This window comes from Lepidochelys olivacea, assembly GCF_965140295.1.
Source record: "Lepidochelys olivacea isolate rLepOli2 genome assembly, chromosome: 8".
NCBI classification, from domain to species: Eukaryota; Metazoa; Chordata; order Testudines; family Cheloniidae; genus Lepidochelys; species Lepidochelys olivacea.
Genome location: NC_140418.1, coordinates 56,969,340 through 56,983,407, shown reverse-complemented (window position 1 = coordinate 56,983,407; position 14,068 = coordinate 56,969,340). Strand labels below are relative to the sequence as shown.

At 36.1% G+C, this 14,068-nt stretch overlaps 1 protein-coding gene across 3 annotated transcripts in view; it reads right to left on the bottom strand.

The window, feature by feature from the left end:
* The window catches only part of ODR4 (odr-4 GPCR localization factor homolog), a 36,519-nt gene that overhangs the window by 16,254 nt on the left and 6,197 nt on the right, over positions 1–14,068 (bottom strand). For all 3 annotated transcript variants that reach the window (XR_014712719.1, XM_084637154.1, XM_084637155.1), the window contains exons 5-12: positions 12,691–12,797; positions 11,221–11,257; positions 10,950–11,090; positions 9,906–10,001; positions 8,932–9,000; positions 6,748–6,876; positions 4,884–4,974; positions 2,245–2,430 (exon numbers count right to left, since the gene is read on the bottom strand). Coding sequence is in view for 2 of the 3 variants with exons in the window: in XM_084637154.1 (XP_084493280.1) it covers positions 2,245–2,430; positions 4,884–4,974; positions 6,748–6,876; positions 8,932–9,000; positions 9,906–10,001; positions 10,950–11,090; positions 11,221–11,257; positions 12,691–12,797 (856 nt within the window). In the remaining variant the exon portion in view is untranslated. The remainder of the gene's footprint in view (positions 1–2,244; positions 2,431–4,883; positions 4,975–6,747; positions 6,877–8,931; positions 9,001–9,905; positions 10,002–10,949; positions 11,091–11,220; positions 11,258–12,690; positions 12,798–14,068) is intronic.

The window sequence follows — 14,068 nt, the reverse complement described above, 5'->3', positions numbered from 1 at the left end:
TTCACTATTTAAAGTAATGAGCATATTTTTAGTAGACTGTTTTTAGAAATATCTATATTGTGTTACAGTAATTGAGGCATTTTAAATGGAATTTTAGAAACGGTCATATTTTCATCAAAAACAGGTTTCTAAGATGTCTAACATTATGAGCATTGTCTTAACAGAAAGGGTCATGTCAAAATTCACTGCAAATGTTAGCATTAACTCTCCATTGTTGCAGCGCATCAAGTTTTAGGAATGCATGCTTAAGCTTTGAGAAACAAGTGATGCTATTCAACTGAAGACCATCCCTTTACATGAAAGATATCTCAGGAAAATTCCAAACTTGCGTTATGTCACAAAAATCACATAAATAAACTGCTGAGAGTACTTCTATGTGAAAGTACACAAGACCCACCTACATTTAAATTACTCCTTGTTTCCTTAAATATTTAAGTCTTCCTAGTCAGGCTGACAATTAAGCTTATTTCTAAATTAGCAAGACAGACAGTCCCCTCAGACTCTCCAGTCTGTGATTCTATGTTAAGACTGGTATAGTGACCCAGGAGTTCACATTTGTTACTGGCTTGGTGAAATCTAATTATAGAATATAACACCAGTTTTGGGGTGTCTGCCCTGTTTTCCAACAGTCTTCCCTGAAGTAGGCACTCATGGTCGTGAGCCACTTCGGACAGCATGACACCTTCATTACAGCTCACCTACAGTATTCTGTTAGCTGTAATATTATTTTAACAAAAAACAATGTTAGTGTAACACCAGTGGGTTTTTTGGTTTGCTTTCATTTTAATTTTTTTATAATTAATCCCCAATTCATCCCTGTATACCGCCACTGAAGTGCATTGATTAACACCAGGGATGAATTTCACTCATTATTTCCAAAGTAGTTGAAACATAGGGACCTCAATTAATTTGGAACTGATGGAGGAGTTTCCGGCTAGTGATGAAATTCACTGAATAGAAATATGGAACTCATCACAAGAAATGAGCACAAGAAATCACATTCCGACCTACAGTCAACTCTACAGCAACATTTCACATTTTCCTCTTCAAACATATGCAGGTTTGAAGCAGTGAAAGTGGTATTAGCTATGATAAAACTAGAAAAGTATTAAAATGTTTTTGACTTAAGACATTACAAAATCATAGAATAAAACTCCTCTAACCATATTGGGGGAAGAGAGAGAGAATAAGCATGCCTCAGATATTAAGATCTATTATGGGCTATATTTTCCAACCACAACAACATTTGATTATCTCACCTGGAAAGGGATAAATTTTTTCCTTATGAGTTAGTAACTGCAGTCAGGTGATACAGGAGTGAAACTCTATAAAGCTAATTATACCACAAAATACTTCTAATTTTAAAAATAGAAAAGTATGAAAAAACCCTCATAACTGGAATACAAAAGTTATATACAGATAGAGTGTTAATTATGATGACAAAATAGTTATTTAGCATGCAATGGAATTCCATGTTAAATTAAATGGAGAGCACTCCCCCCACCAAAAAAAGTCTTGCACAACACATTTGACACAGACAAATTAAAACTCAGAGTAATGAGATAAAAACCCCAAACAAAACTCCCAACAAAAATGCTGGAAATACATTTTTACATTTACTGTGAAAACATTTGTTTTGATGAAAGCATTGTTCTAGTTAAAATATTAAGCTACTGAGCAAGTTCTTGACTAAAATATAAGAGGTCAGAAAGTTCATATGTGGTGCAGTTTTTGTCTCAGTCTTTAAGAAAATCTATTTATAAATTCCTCATGAAATAAGGTCACCAATAACTCAACACACTGCAATCATGGAGTTTTAAATTAATTACATTAATTTCTTGATGGAGCCTTGTATATTGCTACAATAAAAGATTTAAGATTATTTTTGCATTTTTGTGGGTTGTGACTAAATTACCAACATTTTTGCCATCTTACCTTGAAGCTCTAGATAGCTGAAGTGCTGATCTATGACACAACCCATGAGAAAGCAAAAACATATCAAGTAACTCTTTATTATGTACAAAATATGGCAGCCTTAAGCATCTTATTCCTGTAATATAAAGTAAGTATATTTAAAGTGTAATTACACTAGTATACACAAGAGCTACAAGATACGAAGTTAGCCAGATTTAAGCCTTGATGCACTCAGTGTAATGTAATGAACCACAATAAAGTCTATTGGTTAATTTATCCGTAATCCCAGTTATAGTCTAATTTGGTTCTTCACTCAGATGCTATATTTACCTGTGTTTATTTCCTCGGCTATGTGTATAGCTTCCCCATGCACAACTTGATCCAATATCTCAGAAAAACGCTCTTGGATTTCGCCAGCCGTTTCATCTCCAAATTTATAATCACACAGCATCACATTTGATCCAGCAATGGAGGCAAACACTCTGTGAGGCAAGGCATGAAACTCTCTCTCAGAATCTAGCAAGAAAGGGAAATACCATACAAAAACTTGTGTAGCTGTGGTAAAGACATTTCAATAATCAGCATACATTATACAAACAGTTGTAAACAGGACTGTCCAAGGCATCATGTAAAAGTCTGATTTCAAACATTTCCAGCCTAATTGTTACTGTTTCATGTAAGTTCTAGACACTTATATTTGTAAATGGAAATTATATTCCTACTAACTAAAACTTTTCATATATTTTTCACATAACACTCTTCAGTGGTCCTTAGAAATAGCCAAACAACCTTAAAAATTATTTTGAATTGAAAATGTTGACCAGGCCCTTTATCACTTTAGAAATGATACAAAGAGCACTCTCAGGAAGGTTGGAGATAAAGGAATTGATGCATGTGCCAAACAGTACACAATTTCAGCATCATAAAGGATATCAAACAATTAGTTATTGTTTTATGTAGTTAACAGCCATGGAGTACAAGTGCCACCTAGAGAGAGAATGGAAAACTGCATGCAAATGATAAAAGCTACTCCTGCCATATTCCCCATTTTGGATAATGTTAGCTAAAATAATATTTACAATGAGTTTATTTCTCAGTACACATAGCACCATAAACATAACTTAATGTCATCTAAAGTAGATGAAGACGACTATTTGGCAGCATTCAATTTTCCTTTCAGTTACTCAAACAGTTACTCTTTATGTTTTAAAAAACAAAACAAAACACACACACACCCAAAACATCACAAGACATTTTCCTCCTCTCCAACTTAGCAGATCTTAGGTAGGAGAAAATAACATTTCACACAGCTGATCACATAGCATTTGTCATTTTAAAACATTCCTTTAAAATTATTATACAGTATGAAGGATAATGAATGGATATAAACTGGCCATTAGGAAGTTTAGACTTGAAATTAGACAAAGGTTTCTAACCATCAGAGGACTGAAGTTCTGGAACAGCCTTCCAAGGGAAGCAGTGGGGGCAAAAGACCTATCTGGCTTCAAGATTAAACTCGATAAGTTTATGGAGGAGATGGTATGATGGGATAACATGATTTTGGCAATTAATTGATCTTTAACTATTCATGGTAAATAAGCCCAATGGCCTGTGATGGAATGTTAGATGGGGTGGGATCCGAGTTACAACAGACCATTCTTTCTTAGGTATCTGGCTGGTGAATCTTGCCCACATGCTCTGGGTTCAGCTGATTGCCATATTTGGGGTTGGGAAGGAATTTTCCTCCAGGGCAGATTGGAAGAGGCTCTGGGGGTTTTTCGCCTTCCTCTGCAGCATGGGGCACGGGTCAGTTGCTGGAGGATTATCTGCACTTTTAAGTCTTTAAACCACGATTTGAGGACTTCAATAGCTCAGATAGGCGAGAGGTTTATTGCAGAAGTGGGTGGGTGAGATTCGGTGGCCTGCATTGTGCAGGAGGTCAGACTAGATGATCGTAATGGTCCCTTTGGACCTTAATATCTATGAGTCTGATGGATAACTTAAGCATGAACCAACTGAGATAGTATTGGTATACTAATTTGGTTTCACGGTTTGTAATTATATTAAGATACAAAGTTCACTATTATGGAGAATAAATGTATGTAGTGAAAACAATTCTGGCCTTGAAATTAATACAAACCCAGATAGCCTTGCAATTCATTCAATATGCTGAGCTGACATGCAAGATACATACCTTTTCATTTAAATGTAAAGTGAATTTTGTATATTATATATATGAAACCTCAGAGGTGAAATACTGGAGACTAACACTACATGGGCTACATTTGTACATCTGGATAGGAGCATAACAATTCCCATACTGGCTCAGACCTGAGGTCCATCTAGTCCAGTATCCTGTCTCTAACAATGGTCAGCATAAGATGCTTTAGAGGAAGGTGTAAGACTCCTGCTGCAGGCAAATGTGGTATGGTCTGTCCTGCATGTTAGGTCTCCCCCAAATCCCTAATAGTTAGGATATGGATAATTCTTTTTTGAATCTTGCCAAGTTCGGTATATTGTTTATTTCCCTGTTGGGTGTGGACATCACAAAAATAATTGGCTGATTCTGACTAAGTGTCAAAGCCCTTCTGTATTTGAGATCTTGATGCTGAGTCCATGACTATGGGGTACTGTACTGAGGGTCAACTATGCCAAGAAGGGAATAAAGTGGAAGTTTAATTTACACTCGGGGCAAGAAGGTATTTAATAAACATTATGGGGGAAAATGCAGGCCAAAAGTACAATGCCTGAAGTTGAACGAAATCCTTCTGAAGTGGACAGCTGAAAAAAGAGGCAAAGGAGTGACAAGTACAATTTATGCTGCCTGATACACTTTTGTTTCCCTCTAACTACACCCAGATTTCAGTATTTCAGATTGAATCCTGATGACTATCAGTAAGGAACTCCAGGAAAACAAAAGGCAAATTACATTAGAAAAAGATAATTTGCTTTCTTCTCTAGTCTCCTACTTTTTTTGGCAGGTGCCTCATTTATAATCAGATCTTCAAACAATATTTCACAACGATCAGAGAGTGTGTTTATTATATCCCTCTTCAAAGCCTGCAAGGACAAAACAAAAAACACACAATAAACACAAATACCTTGCAAACTAGCTGACATGGTGATTCCCAAGAAACAACCATAGTAAAAAAAAAAAGTCTCAGTTTGTCCTCTGCATTTAGGCCAACTTAACCATGATATGCATTAACAAAATCAAAATATAAAAAACAGGAATAAAAAAAAAATGCCTGACAAAGGGAACCTAGTACCAAAAAACCAAAACTTTCCCCTTCAGTATCCTACCATAACAACAACAAATCATCAAGAAGTGTGATTTTATTATTATCTGCTTGTTTTAAATAAGCTTCAATATTGAAAATAAGCATATGATCAAACTCAGGAGACTGGGTTATGTTCTTGGCTCTACAACAGATTTCCTGTATCTTCTTGGCCAAGTTACAGGCTCTCTTTAAAACTTTCCTAATCCCACAATGATTTTAAGAGACCTAATTCATTAATGTCTGAACGGCTTGGCACGCCACACACAAAGCTGCAATAGAATAATTAGGCTATCGAGACAAATACTGCTCTCACTTATGCTGCTCCTCCATTAAAAACCACTCCCTCCACTGAAACTAATCAGAGTACAATATAGCCCGTCACTATAACTGGTCTGTTAAATAAAACCGTTTTATGCAGTTAGGAGGTTTCCTAAACATAATAGAAGTTATCTGTTTATGGTGCTTTTTAGTTATGCAAAATGCTAGTTTGATTTTAAAAAGGTGTTGCCAATCAAAAGTTAGTAATGTTAAATTTATAAAACCTGCTTCATCAAGTCACAAGATTCTCTGTTGCGTTATTGATTTTTATGTATTTTTGTTATGAACATTATGAGTGAAATCTTGTCTGCATTAAAGTCTGTAAGAGTTTTGCCAGTGTTCAATGGTGCTTGAATTTTATCCTTTGTCTTTAGTTTGGCTATGTCTACGCTAGCTCCTTTTGTCGGTATATCTTAGGTCACTCAGTATTTTTATATGAAAAAACACCCTTCTGAGTGACGTAAGTTACACCAAGAGAAGCGCCGGTGTGGACAGCGCTATGTCAGCGGGAGACACTCTCCCACCGACATAGCTACTGCCGCTCGTTGGAGGAGGTTTAATTACGTCAATGGGACAGCTTTCTCCCATCGGCATACAGCAGCTACGCCGCTGTAAGGTCTCTAGTGTAGACATAGCCTTACTCACTAACAGAAATGGGAGATTATATGCACAATTTCAAAACATGTGGTCTGTTACCATGCAGAAGGTTGCAACATGGAAAAATACTGACTGTCATGTTCAGTACTTTTTTGGACAATATTAGAAGTGCAGCAGGACAACAGAAAAGATCACTTTGATTTAGAAGTACTACTCCAAATACATTTCAAAAGAGTAACTGGAGTACCTAATCTGCCTACATTTTTCCTCTGGCAAGTACAAGAATACGTAACATACAGAAGTCATTCCTTTAATTTTAAGAAAACTTTACACCAAGCATTACCACCACTAGACTAAGAGTAAGTTAGGATTTCTTAGGAGGACAAAAACAACACTAGTAGAGATCTAAAATGAACTGCTTCTAAATAAAATTAAAAACTTTTTGAAAAATTTATTTTCTTGAACAATAAAAAGGACTTCTAAAAATTCCAAACTATCACTCTAGCTGTCTGGAGTTCAGACTTTTTGGAGCCCAGTTTGGACCTCTATTATCCCACCAAAGGCAAATGCAGAACAATAATTTTAGGGTTCTAGTAAAATATTTGGGAAAAGCAATGAAGGAGAGTGCATTCAATACCTGAATAGCATCTTTAACTTTTGGCTTGTTATTATGGATGTAAGCTCTGCATTTCACAGCACCTTTAAGATTAATGGAACCACGGCAGACTTGCACCATTGCTGCAGATCGATGGCCTGAACTCTGGGACTGAAAAATAAACACATTTCAATTATAATGTTAGCTATGCATCTGCAATATGGTCAGTCATGAAGCCACTACAAATTTCAATTAACAGCACTTAAACATTTTAAGTACTTGGTAAAATGTGTGTTATTCTCCTCTCGCAGTTAATACCTTTTAGCAAGTAACTTAAATACGAAGCTCCGTCTTAATAGTTTTGTCCTTTTCCAGTTGGTAAATTCTTTAAAATTTGCTTTTCCAGGAACTTATAATTTCTTGCAATTAATGTATTTTATGTTTACTTCTCATCAGCATGCAAATAGACATCAATGGTGATGCTAGCAAGGTTGTGAAAACAGCTCCCTCAGCTTGTTTTTGAAGTTTGGTCACCACTGTTTTAACTGAAAATAAAATTAATCCTATAGCCCTAGAATGTGTAAAATGCTTACATTATTTTTAAACAGCCTGTTGCTAATATGAATACAGTATCTTCCCAGTAACCTCCCTTGTACACTACTTTTTGAAGCCTTTTTTTAAGTGACAGAAAGTTTGTCTACTTACTGTATTAGTAAGTATAATCTAGAATATCTACGTTGTGTTTGAGTATTTTTCTTACAGCAGAATCATCCACCAGTCCTATAATTAATTAGGAAGACATTTTTATCTGGTCATATTTGGAACTAGATCAAAGCCAATATCCATGGAGTCCTTACCCTATTTTAGGGTAAACTATAATGTTTCTGTGGCAAGAGGGAGACCATTATGGAAATCCCTTCAGTCCGATATTCTCCTTTGACTATCCCAAAGATGTTCACAGAACAATTAGCGATTCCAGTATAAACAGTATTGTCGGAGACCAATAGTTTGACTGTAAACATCTGCCCTTTGCACAGAGCATAAATGGGCATCTCTCACAAGAAAAATAAACTTACATTATTACTATTTTGATTAAATTTAAAGATGTCATGAACTTTGTGTAACCTTCAACAGGCCAGTTGGGCTCTGATCACACAAACTATTTGAAATAAGATGCTTTTTTGCACTTTTTTTTTTGGTGAGTAAATTAAACCTCTGAAACAACTCAACTAGGAACATCACCTATAGTCTTTAAAATCAGAATTGGATGTCTGTCTTCTAAAATAGTGGTTCTCAACCAGAGGTACACATACCCCTGAGGGTACTCAGAGGTCTTCCAGGAGTACATCAACTCATCTAGATATTTGCCTAGTTTTACAACAAGCTACATAAAAGCAGAAGTGAAATCAGTATAAACTAAAATTTCATACAATGATTTGTTTATACTGCTCTATATACTATACACTGATATGTAAGTAAATATTTATGCCCCAATTGATTTATTTTATAATTATATGGTAAAAAGAAAGTAAGCAATTTGTCAGTAATACTGCACTGTGACACTTTTCTATTTTTAAGTCTGATTTTGAAAGCAATTAGTTTTTAAGTGAGGTGAAACCTGGGTGTATAGAAGACAAATCAGACTCCTGAAAGGGGTACAGTAGAAAAGGTTGAGAGCTGCTGTTCTAAAAAAATATGTGCTCTAGCTCAACCAGAAGGTATGGGCTTGAATCAGAAACCACTTGATAAAAATGCTATGATCTGTGTTACACAAGAGGTCAGACCATAGATGAGCACAATGGTCCCTTCTGGCCTTAAGATCTGTAAGCCTTTTTTGTGCAGGTGAACCCATATAGCCACACAAAGCCCCACTGAAATAAATAGAGCCTGGTAGGTGCAGGATTCTGCCCAACATGAGCAGTTTACAGAATTTAACATCTCTAGGCCTCAGTTTCCCTCCCCTCCAACTATACTGTATGATCCTCAGGTGCTCTATCAGGACCTGATACTTCCACTGAAGTCAATAACAATAACTTGGATAAGTCCCTACATACCAGAATTATATTAATTTGAACAAGAAACCAAACCTATAGTGGGGAGGAGTTGTTAAAAAAAGACATTTTCAATTTTTACGTCATGCCCCTTTTTTAGGCTAGGCATCTGAGAATAAAGCTTTATGCAATACTGCACTTAACCTTACCGGCATTTTCTACACACAATGCTTACCAATTGTGTCAGAACCTTCACATCAAAGGGTTGAATACGGTGTTGAATATTTCCTCTTGAAGACTTTTTCTGAGATAAAAGGAGAAAATGGTATATGAAATATACAGAACACATATCTGTATCTACCATACCTAGGTGCTCCACTGGCCTCTAGCACCGTAGTACCAGTTTGTAGATTTTAGAAAGAAAATTGAGATATAGAAACCACCTTAAGGACACAGTTAATAAAAAGTTAGGAATCTTTGGAAAAAATTAGTAGTAGTGGTTTTAGTACCAAAAAAACTGCACAGTTTTAGATGATCTCATTAAAGTCTTCTCGAGTGGCTCACTCTTCACCTCTAAAAACTGCAACAGAAATAAAGCTGTTGAAGTCACCCATAAAAGTCAATCTAATCTTCAGCATATGGGCAGAATTCTTATACACCAGTCCTCCCTAACTTATCCTTCTTTTTACTACTTCTACAATCATCCCTTTTTTGCTTCAAGGACAGGTGGAGAATAGGCAGCAGGTTTAATGCAAGCAAAAGGAAGTATCTCCTCAGACAATGCACAATCAACCTGTGGAACTCTCTGTCAGAGGATGTTGTGAAGGACAAGACTATAACAGGGTTCAAAAAAGAACTAGATAAGTTGATGGAAGATAGGAAGGGATGGTGTCCCTAGCCTCTGTTTGCCAGAAGCTGGGAATGGGCGACGGGGAATGGATCACGTGATGATTACTTGTTCTGTTCATTCCCTCTGAAGCACCTGGCATTGGCCACTGTTGGAAGACAGGATACTGGGCTAGATGGACCTTTCATCTGACCCAGTATGGCAATTTTTATGTAAGAGAAAAGCAATCCTTTATATTAATTACATGGCACATGCCAGTTAGAAGTAAAATATTCTACAGAAGACCTTTCAGCCACTAATATTACCATACCAGACATTTTGAGTGACACATCGATATTAATTCTACACTATACAGCACACACCTGCCCTTCCAATAGCTCTGTGTCATCTTCTTTAGCTTGCCCGTTGATCAGAAAAACACCTTCCTCTATCTGTTTTGCCCACCGGGTTAATCCGTTCTTTAAAAACCAAAAAACACAGAAAGATTGTAAGTATATATTTTGAGAAGAAAGCTTCTCTAAAAAGAAAAAGAAAAGGAGTACTTGTGGCACCTTAGAGACTAACCAATTTATTGGAGCATAAGCTTTCGCATCTGATGAAGTGAGCTGTAGCTCACGAAAGTTTATGCTCCAATAAATTGGTTAGTCTCTAAGGTGCCACAAGTACTCCTTTTCTTTTTGCGAATATAGACTGCTACTCTGAAACCTCTAAAAATAAACTACACTTTTGGTTGAATATTGCCACAAAACCCACCAACACTCCAAAACTACTGTAATGCACGTTTAAATCATTAACCAAAGAAAGACATTAAATCCTAACCAAATTTCAGACCTCTCATCCATCTGCATTATACTGATAGACAACATACTACTCACAATACACCTCTTAATCTACATTTCCTAAAGTAAATAGAAATATTAATTTTAATCTTTATTGGCCTAAATATAAAGCTAATTTGCATAACCACCTATATGGAAGACATGACATGTGGATTTTGTTTTTCCATAAGATGGGGTGGGGCTTATTAATAGTGAATGGGCAATGAGAGCACCCCATTTTCAAATCCTATCAAAACCAGACCCTGCATCAAATGAAGAGAAAAAGGAAAAGATGTTATCTTCTTTACACACTCCTAAAAATGTTTCTTAATAATTTAAATAGAATAAATACAGGAAAATAAAAATCTTGAAAGATTTCTCTCCTTATGCTTTTTTATGCTTAATGCAGCAAGTGAGTTGTGTATAAGGAACTTATTACCTTATAGATTTAACTGCCAGTAACAAATCATTAATTCTATTCCCCTACCTACTCCATATTTTCATAACACATTATTCATTTCTAAGCAGTACAATTGTATGTACAATATTAAAGGAGTAAGCAATAGTGTATTGTTATTGTTTAGTTACCCTAGTATTTTTCTCTAGTTCATAGCTGACTGATGTAGCAGAAAGTGGGATGTGGATATTAACATTAATTGTGCACTCCAAGGATAGCCAGAAGGCAGACAGGCCACTTTGGTACTTCCAGTCTGCTGGCTTAGGTGAACTCTGGGAGGAAAAGACAGGGTTTTATTTTTAAAATGTAGTAAATATAATGGCTTAATACAATATTACAAATGTGAAATAAAATCTATTTCTTCTGAACTTTATAAATCTTACATACAGTAGTCAATCTTACCTTTGGATCTTGCATATCATAGGTTCGACAAAGTATCCTTTATTAATTAAGGAAAAAATTCAGTGAAATATGCTTAAAAGGAATAAAAACTAAGGAACAAAATAAAAACAAATATTTTAAATTAACTTATAATTTATCATTTACGTTCACTATCTTCTTATTTTCCAGAGCCAAGTTTTTAATATTGTAGAGAATGTTCTCACACTGATGGGAATAAAAAAAAAAGTTTCACCTGTAAACTACACGTATTACAGAAATGATGTGCCTGCCTTTCAAATATGTATCAACACTGATTAGCTATTCATATGGATAGCTAATCAATCAATGGTGATATGTATTTTACACTTGCAAACCCTGATGTCTCCCATACTTCTCTAGAATTGTGCTCTCTCTCTCTCCTGGCCTCCTCCAGAGCAATACTTCTCCCCCATCAAACTGCTGAGCCCCAGTTCTCCATGATCCTCACCTGCACAGCTATTTCACTGACTTACAACATTATTCCCACCATGCCTGTTACTTCCCCATCATAATCAACCTTTAAACTATTTTTTATTATTACAATTGCAAGTTACAGTGCCACAGAGAAAGACATCAGATGTTATTTTGGGTGCCTTTGATATTTAAAACAAGAACATCACTTTTACAAATTAAACGTGGGAGTGAAGTAGCGGGGCATTGTGAGAAGTAGCAATATGCACAGAGAGTGCAAGGGAAAACCTGAAGATGCTGCTGGGAAGAGGCTCTCCTTTCTGATGAGCCATAAGTGGTTCATTAAAATAGATCTCTACTCCCTTGTGCTTCCCCATCCAGGCCCCTCCCTGCTGATCACCCTCTTTTTCCCTCAACTTCCTTCCACCAGTAGAAACCCCTATATCTTTATCCTCATTCTGAACAAGTGTATAGCCTTCAACTCCGACAAGAAATATAATACAGAATGGAAATCTGTGTGCACTAGTGTAACTTCTACATGAAAACTACTACCAAATGAGTTTTATATGAAAGGGTGATCTCTAACAGAAAAACATTCTACATTTACTATCTGCAATCAGACACCATACCTCACCTACTTACATGCATCATACAAAAATTAATATAATGTAATTTACCAAGGACACACCAACCCTACAATCAATCAAAATGCATGACCATATAACCAGTAAACATGCTCAAAGTTATGGCTGCATGTGGTTGAGCAGAGTGAAGGTGGAGAATGTGGTCTGTGAACAGTGGAAGGACAGTAACTGAGCTTGAGCAGGGGAACCGATAAATTGAGTGCAGAGTAGATGCCTTGCTTTTTATGATATGAGTTGTTGGAATATCCATCCTAGCAACCCTTGACACAAAGGCAATAAAGATTTTTGGGTGGCAATAAGTATACAGTTAGACCAGACAGATTAGATAGATCCTGCACTATATTATATTTCAATACACTGTATCAAAAGACATTATATTTTTGCTATAGAAGGATACTTCTTTGTAGCAGAACAAACATGAAGAGCCATTCTGTCAGAGACCTCCTCCTCAGTAAAGCTCCAGAGCCTCTTTTTAACTACAGACTTTTCTACTGAAAAAACTAGCTGAAGAAGAAGGAAAAGAATGTTATGGGATTTTTCTTCATAGCACAAACAAAAATTAATGCAAGCAGTTATTGTTGCTGAAAACAGCGCTGTATTTCAGTTTTAAAACAAAACAGCATGTCAGTTTTGCTACAAGTCAGTTTCTCAGCTGTATAACACTTTGTAATAGAACCAAAACGGGAATATTTGCAAATGCACATGCTGCAAATATACAAACTGAAACTGATGGAAAGATTTGTGCAAACCCTTGGGAACGGTCACTGCCACTCTGATGCCAGCATCCATTTTCCAAGGACCTTATGGCTTTTAATTATAATCTAACATAAAATCTGACAGTCTGAAGGTTGGCTCATCTCAGATCATCCCATTTTCAGACAGTACAGGAACTAAAAATACGTGGTTTTAAGTTAGGCTGGTGCCGCTGTTAAATGTCTGAAACATCACATATGAAAGACTCAAGTGCTGGAGAGGATGTTAATGAAAATATCTAATATGTAGACTTTACATTGAACAGCATCTTTCTGGACATGCTACAGTACAAAGCAGCACAACCACTATCACACAAATCTTCAAAACAAGAACAAAAACAAATCTACTGACTTAAGTTCATTTTGCACTTTTAAAAAAACCCTTCATAGACTTGTTCATGCCCCGCTCATAGACCTCGTTTCTTTCTTCACCTTCCTCTTCTCAGTTCCTCAATACAATCTGACATCATTCCCTGCAGCTTCTGATATTTGTAACAGCTTTCTCATATCTCTCCATCTCATCAACTCTCTCTTCAGACCACATCTGAAAACTTAAAGTCTCATTTGCCTCCACATTTCCAGTTCCCACTTCAAACCATTTAACTCTGTGAGACAATTTGGAAGACAGTTGGTATGAAAAAGAAAATACATCAAATAAAGTTATATAATAATAACAGAGATGAAAGAATTACTCTTATTTTGTCTTTTGCCACATCTTAGGTAAGTTATCTACACAAGTATCTGTCCCAATATTGAGTAACAATCATAATGCTTCCACTGATTAAAGTGATGATCACTTTAGATATATAGTGATGATCACTTTAGATAAGCTATTACCAGCAGGACAGTGGGGTGGGAGGAGGTATTGTTTTATGATCTCTGTGTGTATATAAAGTCTGCTGCAGTTTCCACGGTATGCATCCGACGAAGTGAGCTGTAGCTCACGAAAGCTCATGCTCAAATAAATTGGTTAGTCTCTAAAGTGCCACAAGTACTCCTTTTCTTTTTACTGATATATAGGTT